Genomic DNA, 24444 nt, shown 5'->3' with positions numbered 1-24444 from the left:
GCATCGCGTACATAGTCCATCAGTAAACCTCTTCTCGTGAAACTCCAAAAATCCAGGATCACTGCTCACCTCCACTCACTTGTTCCTTTTTATCTTCACCTGTGGAACCAACTTCCACACTCAACCTCATTCTTCCCTCCAGGTCTTCAAGAGAGCTCTTCACCACCATCTCAAATCATCCCCGTTAACCACCCCTCACCCCCATATTTTGCTTCTGTGTACATCTTGTTCACCACTTGTATTCTCCCCTAGCCCTCATCGTTACCCCATTCCTTGTTTGTCTGTCTCAGTCCATTTCCTCCCTCTGTGCTGCTGTTGGCATTTCCCCCTTCCCTTTCTCTGCTGTTCCTTTTGTTGTGTTGCATCCTGATCCGTTCTGTGCTCTAGCTCTTCCACGAGCCTTGACTAGATCCATATATATATATATATATATAATTTCTGAAATCAAAACTATTTTGCTTCATTGGTGAGACATTATTAATTGCAGAAAGGTAATAAAAGTGAGACTTACCTTACAACAACAACAACAACATGCATTTTAAGGCCATTTTCCCTGCTAGAGCGGGGGTTAGCCTTGCGGTCCCCATGACAATCTTCTCCATTTTGCCCTATTTTCTGCATCTCTCCTTGTTAACCCCCTTGCCCGCGTTTCTTCTTCCACCATCTTTAGCCAAGTCTTTCTCGGTCTTCCCCGTCCTCTACTTCCTTCTACATTAATTTCCATCACTCTTCTCAACCAGTCACTTTCATGCTTCCTCAACACATAACCAAACCATCTCAACCTGTTCCTCTTCACAGCATCCATCACAGGCTCTATTCCCATCATCTTTCGCAATTCATCATTTGTCTTCCTCTCTCTCAACGATACTCCGCACATCCGTCGAACCATTCGCATTTCCACCCTTTCCAGCCTTCGTTGCTGCTCTACGTTCATTACCCATGTCTCGCTCCCATAAATCATAACACTTCTCACACATGCAGCATACACCTTTCCCTTCAGCTTCAACGACACTCTCCTCCTCATCAGCATGCCACTCAGTTCCCGAAACTTCTTCCATGACAGAGACAGTGAGACAGTGAGACGACTGAGACTTACCTTACAGTGAGTTCAAATATCTTGTCAAACTTGTTTTGCAAAGAAATCGCCTGGAAAGAGCGAGCAACACAAGATGGGGTCGTGAAAGTCAGGGAAGACAATATGTTAAATATAAAAGGACTACACTGAGAGAAAAGTGGACAAGGGATGGACAATTGTTTTTGGATCTCAAACGGAAGCTTATCATTTTGGGAATTTCTCACCCTTGCTTCACACTGAGCAGCGATTTCTTCAAAGGGAGCTTTCTGAAACTTCTCGAGAATCCGCCTTTGCTTCTCTTTCTCCTGTTCCTCGGAGGCTGCTGAGTCCGCTAACAAAAAGCACAAAGTGAAGGTTGAAAACAATCCAAAACCCACCATTGGTATTCCATTTTCGTTTACCATTCCTTACATTATAGCTTTAGAGCAACTAAAATCTTGCTTGGCATCACAAAAGATGTTTTTGTGGGAGTCACATTGTCAATCAAAAATAAATGTGTTTTAGAAAAGTTTGAGTTTATTTTCTACACAATATTGTGGTTCATGGAAGAACAAGGTGGTAGAGGATAAGGCAACAGGTGTAGTAGAGGGCAGCGGTGTCACATTTGCACTCCAGAAGAAGGGGGAAGAAGGCACAGGAAAAGCATGAGAGGAAACAGTAAACGGCAAGAAAGAGGGTCGGCGAGGTTGTGTTAATGAGGGTAGAAAATAACACGGGAAGGAAAAGGGGGATGAGATGAGATGGAATACAGGGCGTGGTTGATGACCCAGAGTGGGATAAAACAGCCGCAGGAAGGAGATCCCACAAAAAGGAAAAAAGAGCAACAAAAGAGTGGAGGCATGAAGTGAGCCTGGATTTTGGGAATTAAACAAGGAGGTGGTTACCAAAAAAACACTTCTGCCGTCGAGGAGCTGAGGAGGGTCAAATGGGTAAGATAGCTAGACCAGAGGAGAGATGGTAATAAGCATAGGCCATCAGCATGTCCAATGTATGAATGATCGTTTTAAGGCCAATTTTCCCCGCTAGAGCGGGGGTTAGCCTTGCGGGCCCCATGACAATCATGGTTCCCTGTTTGAGGCAATGTTTTTATGGCCGGATGCCCTTCCTGATGCCAACCCTTGGTCGCCTCTTACGATGCGCAGGGATACGGTGTACCTATTCTAAACCGGGGTACACACCATGATCATTCATCCCAGCAAGCTGGTACTTAATTTGCCGACCTCGGAAGGATGACAGGCTGAGTCAACCCCCTGGTGTTAATTCAGCGATCGACCGGGATTCGAACCCAGGATCCGAGGATCCCAAGCCGGCACCCTAACCGCTAAGCCAACACCAGACTCAGCATGTCCAATGTAAGAGGAAGACTTCAGTACACGGGCACTAATGCCATCTCACTATCTGGGCCCGTCGCCAATGAAGAGTTGCACCTGGACAAAATCAGGTGTGAAAGACAAGAGTCTCTACGGCAGTCGATAGATGTGAGGGGGGAGGGGTGTTTCTGTGGGGATAACGCAAGATGGGTCGGGAGCACGAGATTTGGAGGGAAACAGCGAGTGGAGACATTCTTCCTCGTCTTGAGCGGAGTGAGGGGATGCCGTTTGAGGTGAGTGAGGGCATGGAGGTGTATTAAAATAGTATGTGATAATGACAGAAGGTTAAGAGGTATTTTATGGGTTATCAATAGTATTTTTATGCCTTTGCTGATTAAGTCGCCGGAGGCATTATGTTTTCGGGTTGTCCGTCCGGCTGTCCGTCCTTCCGTCCTGCGTCCGTGATAACTTGAGAATGGCTCAAGTTAATTAATTCAAAATGACATCACGTGTGTAATATGATGTAAAGATGAACTAATTATATTTTAGGGTCAATAAGTCAAAGGTCAGAGGTCAGAGGTCATGTTAGGTGAAAATACTGTTACTGTGATACCTTAATAATGGCTGAAGGGAAATAAGTCAAACTTGGTACAAGTATATATAATGATGTAAAGATAAAAAGATTCGATTTTGGGGTTAACAGGTCAAAGGTCAGAAGTCCTGTTAGGTAAAAATTCTGTTACTGTGCTAACTTGTGAACCAGTGATGGGATTTTGACCAAACTTGGTATATGTACATATTATGATGCAAAGACGGATTTGACTTTAGTGTCAAAGGTCAGAGGTCAAGTCAGGTAAACATATGATACTTGAGAACAGCTGAATGGATTTAAATCAAACTTTGTACAATTACATATAATGATGTAATAATGTGGGCGGAGGCATAATCGGTCGACGTTGGGATGTCGAAGGGTGTCGTTGTAGTTTTACTTTTTTCAGGGTTTAAAAAAAAAATTGCACTTTTATTTGGCTTCATCTGAACTTTGTTTGTTTGTCCCGTTTTAAATCTTTGAGCCGTTCGTTTTCTAGGTTTCATAAACCCAAAAGAGCTGAAATTTGGCCCACGGTCTTCTTTTCTGGTACATTTTAATCTATCAAAATTTAATTTTAAAAATATAATTAATTCTCCTGGCATCCGCTAAACCCAGATTAGTCCATCGGAGAAATAGTAAAGGCAATATGTGTGCAAAACTAACACCCAATAAATTGCCTTTACTTTTTGATTTACCCTCGTATATACAGTGCATTCAGAAAGTATTCAGACCCCTTCACTTTTTTCACATTTTGTTATGTTGCAGCCTTATGCTGAAATCGTTTAAGTTCATTTTTTCTCTCATCAATTTACACTCAATACCCCAGAATGACAAAGAGAAAACAGGATTTTAGAAAGTTTTGCAAATTTATTAAAAATAAAAACCTGAAATATCACATTGACATAAGTATTCAGACCCTTTGCTATGACACTTGAAATTTAGCTCAGGTGCCTCGCATTTCTCTTGATCATCTTTGAGATGTTTCCACACTTTGATTGGAGTCCACCTGTGGTAAATTCAATTGATTGGACATGATTTGGAAAGGCACACACCTGTCTATATAAGGTCTCACAGCTGACAATGCATATCACAGCAAAAACCAAGCCATGAGGTCGAAGGAACTGCCTGGAGAGCTCAGAGACAGGATTGTGTCGAGGCACAGATCTGGGGAAGCCTACAAAAAAAATTCTGCTGCATTGAAGGTTCCCAAGAGCACAGTGGCCTCCATAATTCTTAAATGGAAGAAGTTTGGAACAACCAGGACTTCCTAGAGCTGGCCGCCCGGCCAAACTGAGCAATCGGGGGAGATGGGCCTTGGTAAGAGAGGTGACCAAGAACCCGATGGTCACTGACTGAGCTCCAGAGATCCTGTGTGGAGATGGGAGAAACTTCCAGAAGGACAATCATCACTGCAACACTCCACCGATATGGGATTTATGGCAGAGTGGCCAGACGGAAGCTTCTCCTCAGTGAAAGACACATGAAAGCCCACAGAATCTTGTTTCTCACAGTCTGAGAGTCCTTTCGGTGCTTTTTTGCAAACTCCAAGCGGGCTTTCATGTGTCATTCACTGAGGAGAGGCTTCTGTCTCTCTGCTCAAACCTGTGCATGTACCACTCCTCGTCTCACTACCACACTCCTCGACTTTTTTTTGCTTTAAAGCCCATTCTTGCCCACTGCATCAACCTTTCCAGTCGTCCCAATACCTCTACTGCTGCATCAACGGACTGTTGGACAACTGTCAGGACATCCATGAATGCAAACATCGCTGGCAAACTCTGACCAGGGGCGAGCTCCATTTCTTTCCCATGTCCACTCACAGCACGTATCAACAACTCCATAACCAAAACAAACAAAATAGGGGAGATGGCACATCCCATCGGGATCCCCACTTCCAACTTCTGCCACTCTGTTACATAGGACTGTATCGTATATATATATATATATATATATATGCGGGAGTTCATGATGTTGCAGGATTCAAGTGATTCAGTGGTAAAGAATGCTCTCCCAGAGAAGAAGGGAAGTCGGAAGTGGAATGCAAGAGCAGAGGTGGACGAGATGGAGGAGCGGTTGCAACAGGAGGAGGTCATGGGGATGGTACAGCATGGGAAGCATGGCTTGGGGTGGATGAAGCATGAGCGATGGGGAAAGGCATGTGTGAAAGAGAGGAGGAAGATAGTTGAGAGGGAGGTGAGAAGAAAGGAAGAGGAGGGGAGATATGTGAAAGCAGTCGGTCAGGCACAGCAAGGTGCATGGACTAGGTGGGAAGGTGTGTGGGTGAGGATGTTGAAGTGGCAAGAGATTTGGAGGATGGAGCCAATATTGTTGAATTTCCTATTGCGGGCAACATATAATGTGCTTCCATCACCAGTAAACTTGAGATTGTGGGGGTTGTTGCAGGAGGAGAGATGTTATTTGTGTGGGAACGGTGCAGCATGCACTGAGTGCATGTTCAGTCGCATTGGCAGCAGGACAATACAGGTGGCGACATGATCAGGTGCTGGCGGTGGTGGTGCAGATGGTGCAACAAGAGGTGCTGAGGTCGAGAGAGAGAAGAGTGGAGAAGGAGACTGATGGGGGAGAGGTGTGGTTTGTCAAGGAGGGCCAAGTGGTAAGAGGTGGAAAGAGGAGGAGGTGGAAAGCAAAAGGGCTGTCAGATGCTTGTGATTGGCAGGTGGTGGCAGACCTAAAGCCACAATTGGTATTCCCAGAGGAGATCTGTGACAAGGTTGCGGCCTGACATTGTCATTTGGTCAGGTGCAACAAGGCAGGTCATCTTAGGGGAATTGTCTGTACCTTGGGAAGAGAACATGGAGGAGGTGCACGAGAGGAAGAGAGGAAAGTACAGTGAGCTGGAGGCAGAGTGCCGGGAGAAGGGTTGGCGAGTTTCGTGTCAGCCATTTGAGGTGGGGTGGAGAGGGTATATTGGTAATTCCTTTTCTGCATTTCTAGCTCGGCTTGGAGTGTGTGGGACAGAAAGAAGGAGGATGTGTGACAAGGTGGCCCAGGTTGCCTTGAAAGGCTCATTTTGGATATGGAGGAAGTTTATGGAGGCACGTTGAACAGTGTAGGTTGAGGTTACGGAATAGAAATGGAGGTGTGTGTGTGTGTGTGTGTGTGTGTGTGTGTGTGTGTGTGTGTGTGTGTGTGTGTGTGTTGCAGAAGTGGGTCATGAGTGGGTGTGGTTTTGCATGTTTGCATGAGTGGTGCATGTTGTAAAGGGTAGGTGGTTGGTTGTGTGTGGTTTTATTTATATTAATTTTTTTGTTACTATTATTATTTCTTATTTTGTGTATATGAGTGAGTGAGTGGGTGAGGGTGTGTGTTTTTGCATGAATTAATTTTTGCATGAGTGTGTGTGTTTTTGTATGTTGAGTGGTGTATGTTGTAAGGGTAGGTGGTTGGTTGGTGTTGTGTGTGTATGTGTGTGGATGTGTGTGCATGAATGATCTGGTGTGTTTTGTTGGTGAGTGGTGAAGGGTATAAAGGTGGGTGTTTGAGTGTTCCACCATGTTTGTTTGGTGCTGTGGATTCTGGATGTGGAGGTGTTGCTGTTGTAGTCTGCGTTTGCACTGGCTGGGGGTATGTCTGCATCCAGGTGTAGTTGCTGCATGTGGATGTGTATGTTCCCCTGCTGGCCCACCTTAGCTGACCGTATCGAGGTTGAAGGGCCGAAATGGGATGATGCTGAGGTCCTCGACTGAGGACCCGGTCAGTGCGGCACACTTGTGACCAGGTGTGTTTTGAACTTTTATATATATATATATATATATATATATATATATATATATATATATATATATATATATATATATATATATATATATATAATAAAACAGGAGTGTCTGTCCATCCCCAAACTACTCCCTACGTCCCCAAACTACTCGCCAAACCTCCTATGGAACGTTTTGGTGTCCCAGCGGATGTTGTAAGGTAGGTAGGAGGTTTCATAAATTCCTTAGTAAAATTATGATTTTGTAATTGACTTGATACTGAGCTGGCCAGAATCTGGAAGTGAACACATGACGATAATGATCTGGTTTGATAATATCTCAATACAATCGTCATTTAACACAGTATTTTTTGTTAAATTAACAATTTATGATGGGAATGACGTTTGGAATTGAATGAACTAGCCTAACGTGACTAGGTTCAGCGTGACTTTTGGTTCCTCTGCGTCTTTATGTTGAGTCTTTAGGGGTATTTAAGGGTCTTTTGAGTCTTAAGGGTATTTGGGGTATTCAGGGTGTTTTGGATCTTCGGGGTCTTTTGGGTCTTTTGAGTCTTCAGGGTTTTTTAGGTCTTTGGGGCATTTTGGGTCTTCGGGGCCATTTGGGTCTTTTGGATCCTCTGTGCCTTTGGGGTGTTTTGGATCTTCATGGTCTTTTTTGGGGGTCTTCAGGGGCTTTTGGGTCTTAAGGGTCTTTTGGTTCCTCTGAGTCTTTAGGAATATTTTGGGTCTTCTGGGTCTTTGTGGTCTTTTGGGTCTTCAAGAGTCTTTTGGGTCTTCAGGGTGATTTGGGTCTTCAGGGTGTTTTGGGTCTTCAGGGTGTTTTGGGTCATTGGGGTATTTTGGGTCTTCAGAGTCTTTTGGGTCTTGAGGGTGTTTTGGGTCTTCGGGGTGGTTTGGGTCATTGGGGTATTTTGGGTCTTCGGGGTGTTTTGGGTATTCGGGGTGTTTTTGGTCTTCGGGGTCTTTTGGGTCTTCCGGGTGTTTTAGGTCTTCGGGGTGTTTTGGGTCTTTGGGATGTTTTGGGTCTTCGGGGCCATTTGGGTCTTCGGGGCCTTTTGGATCCTCTGTGCCTGTGGGGTGTTTTGGGTCTTCATGGTCTTTTGGGTCTTAAGGGTCTTCAGAGTCTTTTGGGTCTTCAGGGTGTTTTGGGTCTTCGGTTGTTTTTGGTCTTCGGGGCAATTTGGTTCTTCAATATCTTTTGGATCCTCAGGGCCTTTAAGGGTATTTTTGGTCTTTGGGGTATTTTGGGTCTTCAGGGGTTTTTGGCTCTTTGGGGTGTTTTTGGTATTTTGGGTATTCTGGGTATTTAAGGGTATTTTGGGTCTTCAGGGTTGGGGGATTTAAAGGGTCGTCAAAGGTCTGAGGGGTCTCAGCAGTCTAAACGTAATTAAGAGTTCAAGGACTGTGTTTTGGGTGTTAATTTTATTTGAAGAAGAAGAAGTTTTGGTCCATATTAACAAACAAACAAACAAACAAACATAACCATATACGTTTGCTCTATTATAATAAGATACAATTACGATTTTGAATTCGTAATTGTATTCACCCAACCGTGCAGAACTAGTTCACATTCGGATTTAAGGATTTAAATATTTGTTTACGTCACGAATGTTGGTAAAAGTTTATTTTTTAAATTAATGCATTTTAATTTGTGATTTGAGTTATGCGGTTTGGAATGAAAATAGAGATATTGAGTTCAAGTGAATGACGAAATGATGTGAGGGTTTGTACTTTCTAAGCGTGACATTCGCGGGTCGCCATATGCAGATTCGTCATTGACTGGGTATGGAACCATTCAAACGGGTACGTTTTTCGTTCGTAATTAATTAATTCGTAATTATTTCGCAATTAGTTTTTCGTTTGGTAATTTGTTTTTTCGTTTTAGTTTTTATGTCGTCAGCACGGATTGAAATATTATTTTTAATGTCACGAGTGTTTTATGTTGTTTGCTTTTGAATGCTCGAAAGTGCACCACGTGCCATACCAGTCCAAAATGCCGAGAAAAAAAGAAGAGAAAAGTCTCATCGTGAAGAAGCTCTGACGCTAAAAAGAAACAAAGGCAGAGACAAGATGATGCCGACAGGAGACAATAACAAGTGGAAAACACCGAATCTCACAGAAAAATGAGACAAAGTGCTGGGTTCAGAGAAGAAGAGCAGGCAAGAGACACTGAGGCTCACAGAGAGGCCAGACAAAGTTCAAGCTTCAGAGAAGAAGAGCAGGCAAGAGTTTGAGAGGTTTGAGGTTTGAGAATGAACTCTCAAACCTGTCTCCTTCCTCCAAATCCTGGTGGCGTCTGGTCAAATCCGTTTCTGGTGTTTGTTCCCCCTCCATCCCCTCCCTTACCTCAAATGGCCACACAGTTGACATCACACGTGACAAAGCCGAATGCCTCAACTCTGTGTTTGCCTCAAAATCTTGTGTCCCAAACCCATCTCTCTCTGTTCCCACCTTTCCCAGTCGAACCCAACTGCTCCTGGACTCTGTGTCCTTCTCTCCTGACAAGGTGGAGGAGTTTTTGTCTAACCTCGACTCTGATTCTGCAACTGGACTAGACGGCATCAGCCCACGGGTCCTAAAATCCTGCTCTGCCGCTCTATCTCACCCTCTCTCTGTTCTTTTCACCCTCTCTTTTGCTCAAGGTCATCTGCCAGCATCCTGGAAATCAGCAAACATTACCGCTTTACACAAAAAAGGTGCAAAAACAGATCCTTGCAACTACAGACCAATCAGCCTGCTCCCAATTATCAGCAAAGTCATGGAATCCATCATTGCTTCGGATATGAAATCTTTCCTCTTCTCCAATGGCTTGATCTCTGATCATCAATTTGGTTTCAGACCAGGTCACTCTACTCTGGACATGCTGCTTCTGCTGTCTCAACAATGGATGGAGGTCCTCAATACCAAACAGCAAAATCAGAGCTGTCTCCCTTGACATTTCCCGTGCCTTCAGTACAGTCTGGCACCCAGCTCTGCTCAACAAACTCTCCTCCTATGGTATCCATGGAAATCTCCATGCATGGCTTGCGGACTTCCTCTCTGGTCGTAGTCAACGTGTGGCCCTGAATGGATTTCTCTCATCTCCCCTTCCTGTTCAGGCTGGAGTTCCCCAAGGCAGTGTTCTGGGCCCTGTGCTTTTTCTGGTCTTTATCAATGATCTCTCCGACTCTCTGGAAATCCTCTCTATCTCTTTGCTGATGGCTCCACTCTCTGCCGCTCCATTCCTCTTCCCTCAGATCGGCAGTCTGCAGCCTCCTCACTCTCTGAAGACTTGGACAAAATCACAGACTGGTCATACAAGTGGAACATGTCTTTCAATCCTGACAAATCTCACACTCTTACTATGTCTCTCCGAAAAGAACGACTGGACAACCCTCCCATCTACTTTCTCAACAATCCTCTCCAAGAAGTTCTGTCGCTCAAGCTTTTGGGTCTCACTATCTGCCATGATCTTTCTTGGGAAAACCACATTTCCAAGCTGGCCTCCAAAGCCAGTCGCCGACTGGGCATCCTCCGTCGTGCGAAGTCCTTCCTTGGCACACCTGAGCTCCTCACCACATACAAGGCTTTCATCTGCAGCTCAATGGAATACTGTTCTCCCCTATGGGCTGGTGCTCCTGCCTCACACCTAGCTCGGCTTCATGCTGTTGAAACCAAAGCTTTCAGAATTATTGGAATCTCCCGCGATGAAGCTATCTCTGAGGGCCTTTCACTCACTCACCGCAGGCAGGTAGGTGGTCTTTCTGTCTTCTACAGACTCCTCTCCGGCCTTGCACCCCCAGGTCTCTCTGTGCTCTGTCCCCCAAATATTCCTACAGGTCGCACAAGATCTGCCAGCAACCCTCTGATGGTTAAACTGCCGAAATCTCGGCTCTCTGCTCACCTTCACTCTTTCATTCCTCTTTTCTCCCGCCTCTGGAACAAACTCCCTGACTCCCTTCAATCCCACTCCTCCCTCCAGGTCTTTAAAACAGCTGTTCACCACCATCTCTTATCTTCCCCCATCCAAAACCTTGATCTTTTCTACCCCAACTAATTCACCCCAGATCCACCTTGTTTGAAATTCCAACTTCTTTCCTGGAAGTCCTGGCAGTGTCCATATGTTTTATACCTCTCGCACCCCCCCCCCCCCACCACCCTTCCCATGCCCCGTCCCCAAAGCCCTCTCCCTCTCACAGATCTCTCGATGTCTCCATGTCTCTCGGTCCCTGCTCTCAAATGTTGTGTTCGTGTCCTTCCCCCTCTCTCCCCATCTTGTCTACCGCTCCCGATGTTATATGTTTTATGTGTCGGTTTGTCTTTCTGTGTGATTAATGTTCGCTCTTTCACGAGCCTAGATCTTGTATACAAAAAAAAAAAAAAAAAGAGACACTGAGGCTCACAGAGGGGCCAGACAAAGTTCAAGCTTCAGAGAAGAAGAGCACACAAGAGACACTCAAGCTCACAGAGGGGCCAGACAAAGTTCAAGCTTCAGAGAAGAAGAGCAGGCAAGAGACACTGAAGCTCACAGAGGGGCCAGACAAAGTTCAAGCTTCAGAGAAGAAGAGCAGGCAAGAGACACTGAGGCTCACAGAGGGGCCAGACAAAGTTCAAGCTTCAGAGAAGAAGAGCAGGCAAGAGACCCTGAGGCTCACAGAGAGGCCAGACAAAGTTCAAGCTTCAGAGAAAAAGAGCAGGCAAGAGACACTGAGGCTCACAGAGAGGCCAGACAAAGTTCAAGCTTCAGAGAAGAAGAGCATGCCAGAGACACTGAAGCTCACAGAGAGGCCAGACAAAGTTCAACCTTCAGAGAAGAAGAGCATGCAAGAGACACTGAAGCTCACAGAGGGGCCAGACAAAGTTCAAGCTTTGAGAAAAAGAGCAGGCAAGAGACACTGAAGCTCACAGAGGGGCCAGACAAAGTTCAAGCTTCAGAGAAGAAGAGCAGGCAAGAGACACTGAGGCTCACAGAGGAGCCAGACAAAGTTCAAGCTTCAGAGAAGAAGAGCAGGCAAGAGACACTGAGGCTCACAGAGGGGCCAGACAAAGTTCAAGCTTCAGAGAAGAAGAGCATGCAAGAGACACTGAAGCTCACAGAGAGGCCAGACAAAGTCCAAGCTTCAGAGAAGAAGAGCATGCAAGAGACACTGAAGCTCACAGAGAGGCCAGACAAAGTTCAAGCTTCAGAGAAGAAGAGCATGCAAGAGACACTGAAGCTCACAGAGAGGCCAGACAAAGTCCAAGCTTCAGAGAAGAAGAGCATGCAAGAGACACTGAGGCTCACAGAGGGGCCAGACAAAGTTCAAGCTTCAGAGAAGAAGAGTATGCAAGAGACACTGAGGCTCACAGAGAGGCCAGACAAAGTTCAAGCTTCAGAGAGGAAGAGCATGCAAGAGATACTGAGGCTCACAGAGAGGCCAGACAAAGTTCAAGCTTCAGAGAAGAAGAGCATGCAAGAGACACTGAGGCTCACAGAGAGGCCAGACAAAGTTCAAGCTTCAGAGAAGAAGAGCAGGCAAGAGACCCTGAGGCTCACAGAGAGGCCAGACAAAGTTCAAGCTTCAGAGAAGAAGAGCATGCAAGAGACACTGAGGCTCACAGAGAGGCCAGACAAAGTTCAAGCTTCAGAGAAGAAGAGCAGGCAAGAGACACTGAGGCTCACAGAGAGGCCAGACAAAGTTCAAGCTTCAGAGAAGAAGAGCAGGCAAGAGACCCTGAGGCTCACAGAGAGGCCAGACAAAGTTCAAGCTTCAGAGAAGAAGAGCAGGCAAGAGACACTGAGGCTCACAGAGGGGCCAGACAAAGTTCAAGCTTCAGAGAAGAAAAGCACACAAGAGACACTGAAGCTCACAGAGAGGCCAGAAACAGAAGATGCAATTCTGCTACAAATCTAAGGTGTGCTTTTAATAATTATTCTGAAGAGTTTGTCTACAGAGTGACTGCAGATATATTATTTATTTGTAATATCAGTGATATTATTTATCTGTCATTTATGTGTAATATTGGTGATATCATTTATTTGTAATTTATGTGTAATATTGGTGATATCATTTATTTGTAATTTATGTGTAATATTGGTGATATCATTTATTTGTAATTTATGTGTAATATTGGTGATATCATTTATCTGTCATTTATGTGTAATATTGGTGATATCATTTATTTGTAATTTATGTGTAATATTGGTGATATCATTTATCTGTAATTTATGTGTAATATTGGTGATATCATTTATTTGTAATTTATGTGTAATATTGGTGATATCATTTATTTGTAATTCATGTGTAATATTGGTGATATCATTTATTTGTAATTTATGTGTAATATTGGTGATATCATTTATTTGTAATTTATGTGTAATATTGGTGATATCATTTATCTGTCATTATGTGTAATATTGGTATATCATTTATTTGCAATTTATGTGTAATATTGGTGATATTATTTATCTGTAATTTATGTGTAATATTGGTGATATCATTTATCTGTCATTTATGTGTAATATTGGTGATATCATTTATTTGTAATTTATGTGTAATATTGGTGATATTATTTATCTGTCATTTATGTGTAATATTGGTGATATCATTTATTTGTAATATTGGTAATATTATTTATTTGTTATGTCTACAGTGTGAAGAGTGTGGGAAACATGACTAATGAGTGTGAATACTGTGGTGCTCTAAAGTTCCCTGCTGAGACACCTACTCAATGTTGCAGTAAAGGAGAGTATGTCATGCCTGACTTACCACCTCCTCCTCCATTTTTACAACAATGTTTGATGAGTCAGCTTCCATGTCAAAACATTTTCTGGACAACATCAGGAAATACAATTCCTGTTTCCAAATGGCAAGCCTTGCCTGTCAGGAGTGTAATTTTCTTGGATGGAATCCTCAACTCCGCATTCAAGGACAAATGTGCCATAGCGTTGGCACTCTGGTTCCTCTCCCGGGCAAAAAACACAAATTTCGACAGATGTACTTCATCGACAGCCATGAGGAGGAAATCTCCACAGGGGCGGGAATTGTATGCATTTCACTGTGGGATGAGCATAAGCACAATCTGTGTGAAGACCTGCTATATCATTCCCAAGTGGAGTTATACATGCCGGAGTTGGAGCTGACAGCTGACATGGTGAATGAGTGCCTCTGTATGATTCAGAACTTGGTGCAGCAGATGGGTGGTAAGGAATGGAGTGAATACAACCTCCCTGAGACCAACAGAGATGCAGGTGACAGACAAACAAGGGAGTACATGAGGGAGCTAAACTATGATGTGAAACTGGAGGCAGAAATGTCAGCCAGCAGACAACATCAGCTCACAGAGGACCAAAGAAGCGTGTTTTACAAATTCATGTCACTACTGGATTACCAAAAGGGGGGCGTCATGTTTATGGATGCTCCTGGAGGAACAGGAAAAACATATCTCATTAACTTGATCCTGTCCACAATAAGGGCAAGGGGACACATTGCCCTGGCAACTGCTTCCAGCAGAATTGCTGCTACCCTTCTAGCAGGTGGCAGAACCAGATGCACGCGACATTTAAGGTGCACGCAACATTTAAGGTGCATGCGACATTTAAGGTGCACGCGACATTTAAAATCCACCTGGACACTCCAACCTGCAATATTAGTAAGGGGACAACACTTGCAAAAGTCATTAAGGTCTGCAAAGCAATCATTGTGGATGAGGCTCCCATGACCCACAGAGCCTGTTTTGAAGCGCCAGACTGAACCCTACAAGACATCACAACAAAGGTAGAGCCAGTGGGAGGTAAAGCCGTCCTTTTGTGAGGAGACTTCAGAAAGATTCTGCCAGTCATAAAGAATGGAACCCGTGCCAATGTCAATGCGTCACTAAAGTGCTCCCATCTGTGGCAAAGCATACAGGTGGAACATCTCATCACAAACATGAGAGTTTTCCGAAGGGGAGAGACTGAAGCTGGGGGGTTCTCCAAACAACAGCAACAGGTAGGAGATGGATGTCTGCCGACAACTGAGGAGCCAGGCATTGTTCAGCTGCCAAGTGACATTGGATCCTTTGTGCAAAACCTGCAGGAGCTCAAAAATGCTGTGTACCCAAACCTGGCAGCACATGGCTCCGATGTACACTGGCTGGCTTCATGTTGTATCCTGTGCCCTCTGAATGACATGGTTGGCAAAATGAACAATTGGCTAGTACAGGAGTTTCCCGCAGATTTGCTGGTCTATACCTCTGTGGACACTGCAGAAAGCAACGATCAAGCAGTACTTTTCCCCACCGAGTTCTTGAACTCCATTGAGCTGTCTGGCATGCCTCCACACAAGCTATGACTGAAAGTGGGAGTACCAATCATGATACTACGATCGATGGAAACACCCAAGACTACGAATGGAACTCGGTGCCATGTGACCAAACTACACTCCTTCATAATCGAGGCAAAGATATGCTGTGGACCATACAAGGGAGAGACCGTCCTCATTCCCTGGATAGCACTGCGCTCGTCACACAACGATCTGCCCTTTGTCTTCAAGCGGCTTCAGTTCCCAGTGCGTCCGGCTTTTGCCATGACCATTAACAAGGCACAGGGTCAGACGTTCCAAGACGTTGGTGTAAATCTGGAGAGCCAATATTTTTTCCCACGGAATGCTCTACGTGGCACTCTCAAGAATTGGATGCCCAAAAGGACTACGTTTTCTCACCAAAGATGGGAAAAAGACGAGGAATCCAGTCTATCAAGAAGTTTTTCAGTGAATTAAACTGTCCACGTCTTTAATTAAATTGTCCACTGTTCAGAAGGTGGAATGTACTTTGTGTACATATGTATAGATTTGACGTTATGGCTTTGACTCCAAATAAACGTATTTTCAATTTGCATTGCTGTGCTGTGTTGTTTTATATTATACTATCCAATCAACATTTGTTTGGTCATCGATGTGAAATTTGGCAGATTTAGTGGAACTAGTACACCCGCACACTACGGGAGGGGCAGGAAGGGTCATTCCTCTTTGGGGTATGTAGATTACAGTCGATCTCTGGTCGGATCTCCAGAACATTGGGCGTGTGCTCGTTTACCAAGTTTCTTGTGGAGAGATCGCCAAGTGGTTTACGCATTCGAGCGAGCACTTCCTTGCAAGCATTGACAGAAGTGTATAAAAATAAAGAAATTGTTCAAAGTTGGGTGTTGATCGTGGAGATGGTAAAGTGTGTATAAATGGTTCCTGAAAGCAAATTACAATCCTGCACTATTCTAAATTGGCTCCAATCCAAAAATAATTTGACGAACCTCATGACTGCCTGGAATAAATACGTCCAGTCATGTTCGAGTGAAGACTCCAGATGGATGGACAGATGGTCAAGCTACAAAATATAAGCCCCCGGCTGGGCTGATGCCCAGTTGGGGGCGAAAATTTAACTTTTTGTTAAATACGTTTATTTATTAAGATTATTATTTAAATTTCCCGTGTTTAATGCAACACTTTCCCCAATACCTCCATCAATCCTCCCCTGGTCAGGTTCGGCATTATGTGAACTGCACAATATCCGAGTTGATGGCTCAAAGCCACTTGGTTTGTATTTCCCTTGTAAAGATCCTGGGCCAAAGTCTTCTCTGATGAAGAATAATCGGACTAAAGATGGTTGGCATCCTGGGTGACATCCAACAAAGGGGTGCTGCATCCTGGAGCACACTATCCTCAGAGGGTACTTTAGGCCAACAGCTAAGTCTTCATTCAAGCTTCTGTAAAACATCCTATGTTGCCTTTATAAAAAAATAAACGTTTGGCCTGGAGTTGTTGTGTAGTTATGTTACATACCAATGACGTTTTTGAGTGATTCAAATGTAACTTCCTCTGGTTTGTAGCCATTATCTTCACGCACTTCATCCTCTAACTGGATTGATGTCGTGTCCAGGCTCCGTCTGTGTGAATGGCCTTCATGCTCTGCAGGAGAAAACAACCCAACATATTCTTATTACAACAGATCCAGGTCTTTAGAAATTGGGCAAAACACTCGGCGCTCCTTAAACTAACAGGTGATAGCAAGGATGCAATGTCTGCCTCTCACAACAAACAATGAAGCTCGATTAAGGCACAATTTAGACTTGTATTTGATGCATGCATATGCGAGCAGGGTGACGCAGGGCACAGGACGCGTGATGGGGGCGGGAGGGACACACAGGACGCGTGATGGGGGAGGGAGGGACACACAGGACGCGTGATGGGGAGGGAGGAACACACAGGACGCGTGATGGGGGCGGGAGGGACACACAGGACGCGTGATGGGGGAGGGAGGGACACACAGGACGCGTGATGGGGGAGGGAGGGACACACAGGACGCGTGATGGGAGGGAGGAACACACAGGACGCGTGATGGGGGCGGGAGGGACACACAGGACGCGTGATGGGGGAGGGAGGGACACAGGACGCGTGATGGGGGCGGGAGGGACACACAGGACGCGTGATGGGGGAGGGAGGGACACACAGGACGCGTGATGGGGGAGGGAGGGACACACAGGACGCGTGATGGGGGAGGGAGGGACGCACAGGACGCGTGATGGGGGAGGGAGGAACACACAGGACGCGTGATGGGAGGGAGGAACACACAGGACGCGTGATGGGGGCGGGAGGGACACACAGGACGCGTGATGGGGGAGGGAGGGACACACAGGACGCGTGATGGGGAGGGAGGAACACACAGGACGCGCAGCGAGGAGGGAGGCACACACAGGACGCATGATGGGGGAGGGAGGGACACACAGGACGCGTGATGGGGAGGCAGGAACACACAGGACGTGCAGCGAGGAGGGAGGGACACACAGGACGCATGATGGGGGAGGGAGGGACACACAGGCCGCGTGATGGGGGAGGGGGGGACACACAGGACGCGTGATGGGGGAGGGGGGGACACACAGGACGCGTGATGGGGGAGGGAGGGACACACAGGACGCGTGATGGGGGAGGGAGGGACACACAGGACGCGTGATGGGGGAGGGGGGGACACACAGGACGCGTGATGGGGGAGGGGGGGACACACAGGACGCGTGATGGGGGAGGGAGGGACACACAGGACGCGTGATGGGGGAGGGAGGGACACACAGGACGTGTGATGGGGGAGGGAGGGACACACAGGACGCGTGATGGGGTGGGAGGGACACACAGGACGCGTGATGGGGAGAGAGGGACACACAGGACGCGCAGCGAGGGGGGAGGGACACACAGGACGCGCAGCGAGGGGGGAGGGACACACAGGACGCGTGATGGGGGAGGGAGGGAAACACAGGACGCGTGATGGGGGAGGGAGGGACACACAGGACGCGTGATGGGGGAGGGAGGGACACACAGGACGTGTGATGGGGGAGGGAGGGACACACAGGATGCGTGATGGGGGAGGGAGGGACACACAGGACGCGTGATGGGGGAGGGAGGGACACACAGGACGCGTGATGGGGGAGGGAGGGACACACAGGACGCGTGATGGGGGAGGGAGGGACACACAGGACGCGTGATGGGGGAGGGAGGGACACACATGACGCGTGATGGGGGAGGGAGGGACACACAGGACGCGTGATGGGGTGGGAGGGACACACAGGACACGTGATGGGGTGGGAGGAGGACACAGGACGCGCAGCGAGGGGGGAGACGCAGGATGCTGAGTGGGGAGACGCAGAGTGTGCGACGCACGAGGGGAGGCTCAAGGCACGCATCGCAGGAGGGTGGGGGGAATGGGTAGGGTTGGATGGGTAGGGTTGGATGGGTAGTACATTTACTCTGATTTAGGCCTTAGGCTTCAGACCTTCAGCTTCAAGCCTCTGGTGTCAGCCTATGGCCCAGTGCAATTTGAATTATCTGAACTATATGTACCTAACCACGATGTATTTACGCAGCATGCATATTTTTGCTTCATGTAAGTAACATGGTTTTTTTTTATTTTCGGGAGTGATCGAGGCAGTGATCTGTTGCCTATACACCGTCCAAAATAAAGGGATGTATCAAAATTACATATTGCACGGAAAAAGATCACCCGCAGCGTGGGTACTTTGCTTGTAAATAATAATAATAATAATAATATGATGCATCAAGTTCATTTGGAAAGATCTTTGTCATTAAATAATTAAGAACTTCGAGGTATTTCCTTTAAAAAAAGAAAAAAGATTCGTTCAATGTAATGTAAATGTGATCTATGGTAATTTCAGGTCAATAACTTCACGTTTATCACTTCAAAAGTTCATTATTAGTGTACCGTCAGTCATTGGCTCATAAGGTATGCCGATTCGCTCTCCATTGTAGGCACAGCTCTGCAGGGCTTCGGCAATGACACTGGGCAAGAACAAAAGGGCTTTGCATTCCCTCGGCAACTTCCTTGGCAGCCTGCGTGTTCACAAGGACAGAAGAATAAGAAAAACTAGAGCAATACTACTGTGTCGCTAATATGCCTCCGCATTGTCCCACAATAGGTAGATGCCCTCATTCACCGCCCTAAAAATAAACGTTTTTTAATTTTTTAATTTTTTAATTTTTTTTGGTATACAAGATCGAGGGTCGTGTAAGAGCTAACATCAATCGCAAAAAACACCAACGAACGGACACACAAAACACGAAAAATGGAGTGGGAGACAAGATGGGGAGAGAGAGGAAAGCACACAAGTACAACAGCAGAGTACAGGGACAAGGGAAGATCTGTGGGAGTGAGAGGGCTTGGGGGGAGGATGCATGGGAAGGCGGGGGTGGGGGGGAATGCATAAAACACATGGACACTGCTGGAACATCCAGGAAAGAAAAAAGTCTGTATTTCAACAAAAAAGTGGATTTGGAGTGAATTAACAGGGGTAGAAGAGATCCAGGTTTTGGATGGGGGAAGATAAGAGATGGTGGTGAACAGCTGTTTTAAAGACCTGGAGGGAGGATTGGATTGAAGAGAGTGAGGGAGTTTGTTTCAGAGGCGGGAGTAATGAAGAATGAAGGAGTGAAGGTGAGCAGAGAGTCTTGATTTTGGCAATTTCACCAGAAGAGGGTTACTGACAGATCTTGTGCGACCTGCAGGAATATTTGGGGAAAAGAGCACAGATAGAGATGGGGGAGCTAGGCCGGATAGGAGTCGGTAGAAGACAGAAAGACCACCTACCTGCCTGCGGTGATCGAGTGAAAGGCCCTCGGACTTAGCTTCATCGTGGGAGATTCCAATGATTCTGAAAGTGTTGGTTTCAACAGCGTGAAGCCGAGCTAGGTGTGAGGCAGGAGCACCGGCCCAGAGGGAAGAACAGTATTCCATTGAGCTGCGGATGAAAGCCTTGTATGTGGTGAGAAGCTCAAGTGTGCCAAGGAAGGACCTTGCACGACGGAGGATGCCCAGTCGGTGACTGGCTTTGGAGGCCAGCTTGGAAATGTGGTTTTCCCAGGAAAGATCATGGCAGATAGTGAGACCCGAAAGATTGAGTGACAGAATTTCTTGGAGAGGATTGATCAGAAATTAGATGGGAGGGTTGTCCAGTCGGTCTTTTCGGAGAGACATAGTAAGAGTGTGAGATTTGTCAGGATTGAAAGACATGCTCCACTTGTTTGACCAGTCTGTGATTTGTCCAGGTCTGCAGAGAGTGAGGAGGCTGCAGATTGCCGATCTGAGGGATGAGGAATGGAGCGACAGAGAGTGGAGTCATCAGCAAACATATAGAGAGGATTTTCAAGGGAGTTAGAGAGATCATTGATGAAGACCAGAAAAAGCACAGGGCCCAGAACACTGCCTTGAGGAACTCCAGCCTGAACAGGAAGGGGAGATGAGAGAAACCCATTCAGGGCCACACGTTGACTATGAACAGAGAGGAAGTCCGCAAGCCATGCATGGAGATTTCCATGGATTCCATAGGAGGAGAGTTTGGTGAGCAGAGCTGGGTGCCAGACCGTATCGAAGGCAAGTGATATGTCAAGGGAGACAGCCCTAATTTCCTGTTTGGCATTGAGGACCTCCATCCATTGTTGAGACAGCAGAAGCAGCATGTCCAGAGTGGAGTGACCTGGTCTGAAACCAAATTGATGATCGGAGATCAAGCCATTGGAGAAGAGGAAGGATTTGATATCCGAAGCAATAATGGATTCCATGACTTTGCTGATAATTGTGAGCAGGCTGATTGGTCTGTAGTTGCAAGGATCTGTTTTTGCACCTTTTTTGTGTAAAGCAGTAATGTTGGCTGATTTCTAAGCAGATGGTAGTTGACCTTGAGCAAAAGAGAGGGTGAAGAGAACAGAGAGAGGGTGAGATAGAGCGGCAGAGCAGGATTTTAGGACCCGTGGGCTGTTGCCGTCTGGTCCAGTTGCAGAATAATAGTCGAAGATTAACAGAAACTTCTCCACCTTGTCAGGAGAGAAGGACACAGAGTCCAGGAGCAGCTGGGTATGACTGGGTACGGTGGGTTCAGAGAGGGACGGGTTTGGGACACAAGATTTTGAAGCAAACACAGAGTTGAGGCATTCAGATTTTCACGTGCGGAGTCAGCTGTGTCGCCGTTTGAGGTAAGGGTGGGGATGGAAGGGGAACAAACACCAGAAACAGATTTGACCAGACGCCACCACGATTTGGAGGAGGGAGACAGATAAGAGAGTTCAGTCTTGAGAGTAGAGAGATATTGTTTCCTGGCTCTCCTGAGGGTAGACACACACTTGTTCCGAGCTTTGTGAAAGGAACTGATATTTCCTTCAGTTGGATTAGCCTTCCATGAGGTGAAGGCAAGTTGCTTCATGGCAACTGCCTCACCACAAGCTTCAGTGTACCATGGACAGGGGGAAGGGTATGACAACTGAAGACGAGATGGGATAAATCTGTGCATGAGAGAGAGAAGTTTACTTTGGAAGAATTCCCAGGAAGAATTGATGTCAGAGGCAGTAGAGATGGGAGACCAGTCTAGATGATTGATGGCTGCTTGAAGACCGTGCCCATCAGCCTGAGTGAAATGCCAGAATCGTCGGCGCTGAGGAGACTCTCTGAGAATGGCCAGAGAGATGTCCACTTTAACAAGGAAATGATGAGAAGAACCGATTGGAGCAGAAGAAGAGCAGCAGGCATTTGCGGGGAAGTTAGTCATAACCAAGTCTAGAAGTGAAGATACTCCATTGACTGAGATCCGGGTTGGGAAATTGACAGATTGTGTCAGTCCCAGTGAGTCGCAGAAGTCCTTGGCTGAGGTGCCATGGCTGGTGTGAGAGGAACCCACACCCAGCCAGCTGGCCTGATGACAGTTGAAGTCGTCACATATGAGGAAGAGAGAGTTGGGATGAGTGGATAGAAGTTGGTCCATGTTGTCAGACAGTGACATGTAAATGGAGTCATCACTGTTTGGAGGACGGTACAGAACACATATGAACAAAAGGTGGGAGCGGATAGGAAGCTGTAGCCAGAGGTACTCCTGGGGGTGGGGTGGTGATAAGGCAGTGCAAGGAGAGTGAGGAAGAGAGTTTTTGATAAAGATAGCCACCCCACCACCAGGACGAGGCTCAGGTCTATCATACCGGAGGAGGGAGTAACCAGGAAGAGATATTAAAGAATCAGAGACATCTTGAAGGAGGAAAGTTTCTATTAGGCAGATTACATCTGGTTTGTCTGAGGTAACCTGTATGGAGAGATCAGTCAGGTTTGAGCGAAGGCCCCACATGTTTGAGGTCCATACCATTAAGGAAGAGGGAGGGGGAGCATCGGGTACATGCCAGGGGAGGGGAGGGGTAGGGTAAGATGAGGGGTGAGATGGGGAGGTAGGGAGAGCTGTTGATAGTGTGTTGGACATTGCAGAAGAGTTAGGACAAAAGGAAGGATGAGGAGGACAAAAGGTTTGATGGTGATGGGAAGAGGCACAGTGAGGTGTTGTTTGAGGGGGGGAGGGGGGCAGAGCATCGTCGAAGGTTGGAGGAGGTGGAGGTATGTGATGCAAGGGAGAGGAAGTGGGGAACAGGCAGCTTTGAGGAGGAGGTGGGAGGGAGGAGATTTTGAGAGAGATTGTAGGGGGGGGGGGATTCGAAGAGACAGGGTGAGGGGGGAGTTTTAAAGGGGCGGGGTGAGGAGGGAGTTTTGAAGGTGAGGTGTGAGGAGGGAGTTTTTAAGGGGAGGGGTGAGGGGGAGTTTTGAAAGGGAGGGGTGAGGAGGGAGATTTATATCCCTTCAGCTATTTTCAAGTGTCACATTTTCACCAGCCATGACAGGTTTCACATCGATCGGTGAAGCGGTTTCAGAGAAGGGATTTTTTTGAAAAAAATCGGCTTTCAAGCTAATAAGGCTGCCACATCACGTGACATATGACCTTAAAAAATGTACACTCTGAATATGTATGTGTAGTGGATCACATTTTTGTGAAGTTTCATGTTGATCGGATAAGGTTCCTTTTTCTATCCAAAATGGCTGCCAAACCACGTGACCTACGACATAATTTTCAAACTATATGCAGCAATGGTGTTAGATGATATTTGTAAAATTTCGCATCGATAGCGTAAACAGTTTCAGAGATATAATTATTGAATATTCTCCTTCAATCCAATATGGCTGCCACACCATGTGACCAATGATGTTTTCGTGATCAACTTTTAATCGCCATGCCTAGTCAATGACACACGTAAAGTTTCGAGGCAATCAATTTGGTGGTTTGGGAGAAGATGCTTTTTTAAGGTTTTAGGTTAAATCCAATATGGCTGGCAAACCATGTGACCTATGATGTCATAACTTTAATATTTCAATACAAATCGGTGATAGATCATGTTTATGCAATTTCAGATTTTTCGGATAAGGAATTCGAGTAAAACATTTTTGGCTGGTATACCACTTCACCTATGATGTCATCATTATCATGAATTGGGAGTACTTGACAATGTGCCAAGTTAATATTTTTCCATTCAGCGGTTTCCGAGAAATATTTCTTTATTATTTGCATTTAATCCAAGATGGCTGGTATACCACATGACCTAGGGTGTCACAATTATCACAAAAACATTCTGCATGGGTGTCACTCCTACCCTGAAAGTTTCGTCTCAATCGGACATATGGTTACTGAGAAAAACGAGGTTTAGCACAGACGGACGGACGTGCGGACAACCCAAAAACATAATCCTCCCTCAGTTCATCCTGGTGTTGGGCTAGCGGCTAGGGTGCCGGCTTAGGATCCTAGGATCCTGGGTTCGAATCCCGGTCGATCGCTGAATTAACGCCAGGGGGGTTGACTCAGCCTGTCATCCTTCCGAGGTCGGCTAATTGAGTACCAGCTCACTGGTAATTCCCTGTTTGTCGTAAAAGGCGACAAAAAGGGTTGGCGGCAGGAAGGGCATCCGGCCGTAAAACATTGCTTCAAAAAGGGGACCAAAAAACAACAACAACCATGGTTCCTGAAAAAGGCCAACCCCTGCTTTGCGGGGAAAAAATGGCCTCTAAAGGTGGTTATAGTTCATCCATTTTCTTTCTATCCACCCTCTTCACTCCCACAATCCTCCTGACCCAGTTGTTCTCGCAAACCTGCAGCCTGCTGTTATCTCTGTCAGTGCCACCGTCTCCAGACTGTAAAGACAGACTGGCATTACACACGACATCAGAACCTTCCCTTTCAATAATTTCCTTGATATCTTTATGTCTGTCATTACACCCTCCATCCTCCTCAACGCATTTGAACCCACCTGAATCCTCCTCCGCACCTCTGTCTCAGACTTACCATCCCCGGTCACTGTTCCACCCAGATACTCAAACCTATTTATTGGTCTAATCTCCTTCCCTTCTAACCTGATATTCATCTCTTTTCTCTGCTGCCCGACCC

The 24444-nt window shown here is 46.4% G+C and overlaps 1 protein-coding gene across 3 annotated transcripts in view; it reads right to left on the bottom strand.

Moving 5' to 3' along the window:
- LOC137437113 (protein EFR3 homolog B) overlaps positions 1–24444 on the bottom strand; it is a 206575-nt gene that overhangs the window by 5657 nt on the left and 176474 nt on the right. For all 3 annotated transcript variants that reach the window (XR_013624995.1, XM_068131509.2, XM_068131505.2), the window contains exons 18-21: positions 18912–19039; positions 16487–16612; positions 1300–1406; positions 1097–1146 (exon numbers count right to left, since the gene is read on the bottom strand). Coding sequence is in view for 2 of the 3 variants with exons in the window: in XM_068131509.2 (XP_067987610.2) it covers positions 1097–1146; positions 1300–1406; positions 16487–16612; positions 18912–19039 (411 nt within the window). In the remaining variant the exon portion in view is untranslated. The remainder of the gene's footprint in view (positions 1–1096; positions 1147–1299; positions 1407–16486; positions 16613–18911; positions 19040–24444) is intronic.

This window comes from Myxine glutinosa, chromosome 11 (assembly GCF_964187855.1).
Source record: "Myxine glutinosa chromosome 11, kmMyxGlut1.1, whole genome shotgun sequence".
Lineage (NCBI taxonomy): Eukaryota > Metazoa > Chordata > Myxini > Myxiniformes > Myxinidae > Myxine > Myxine glutinosa.
This window is presented reverse-complemented; position numbering and strand designations above follow the sequence as displayed.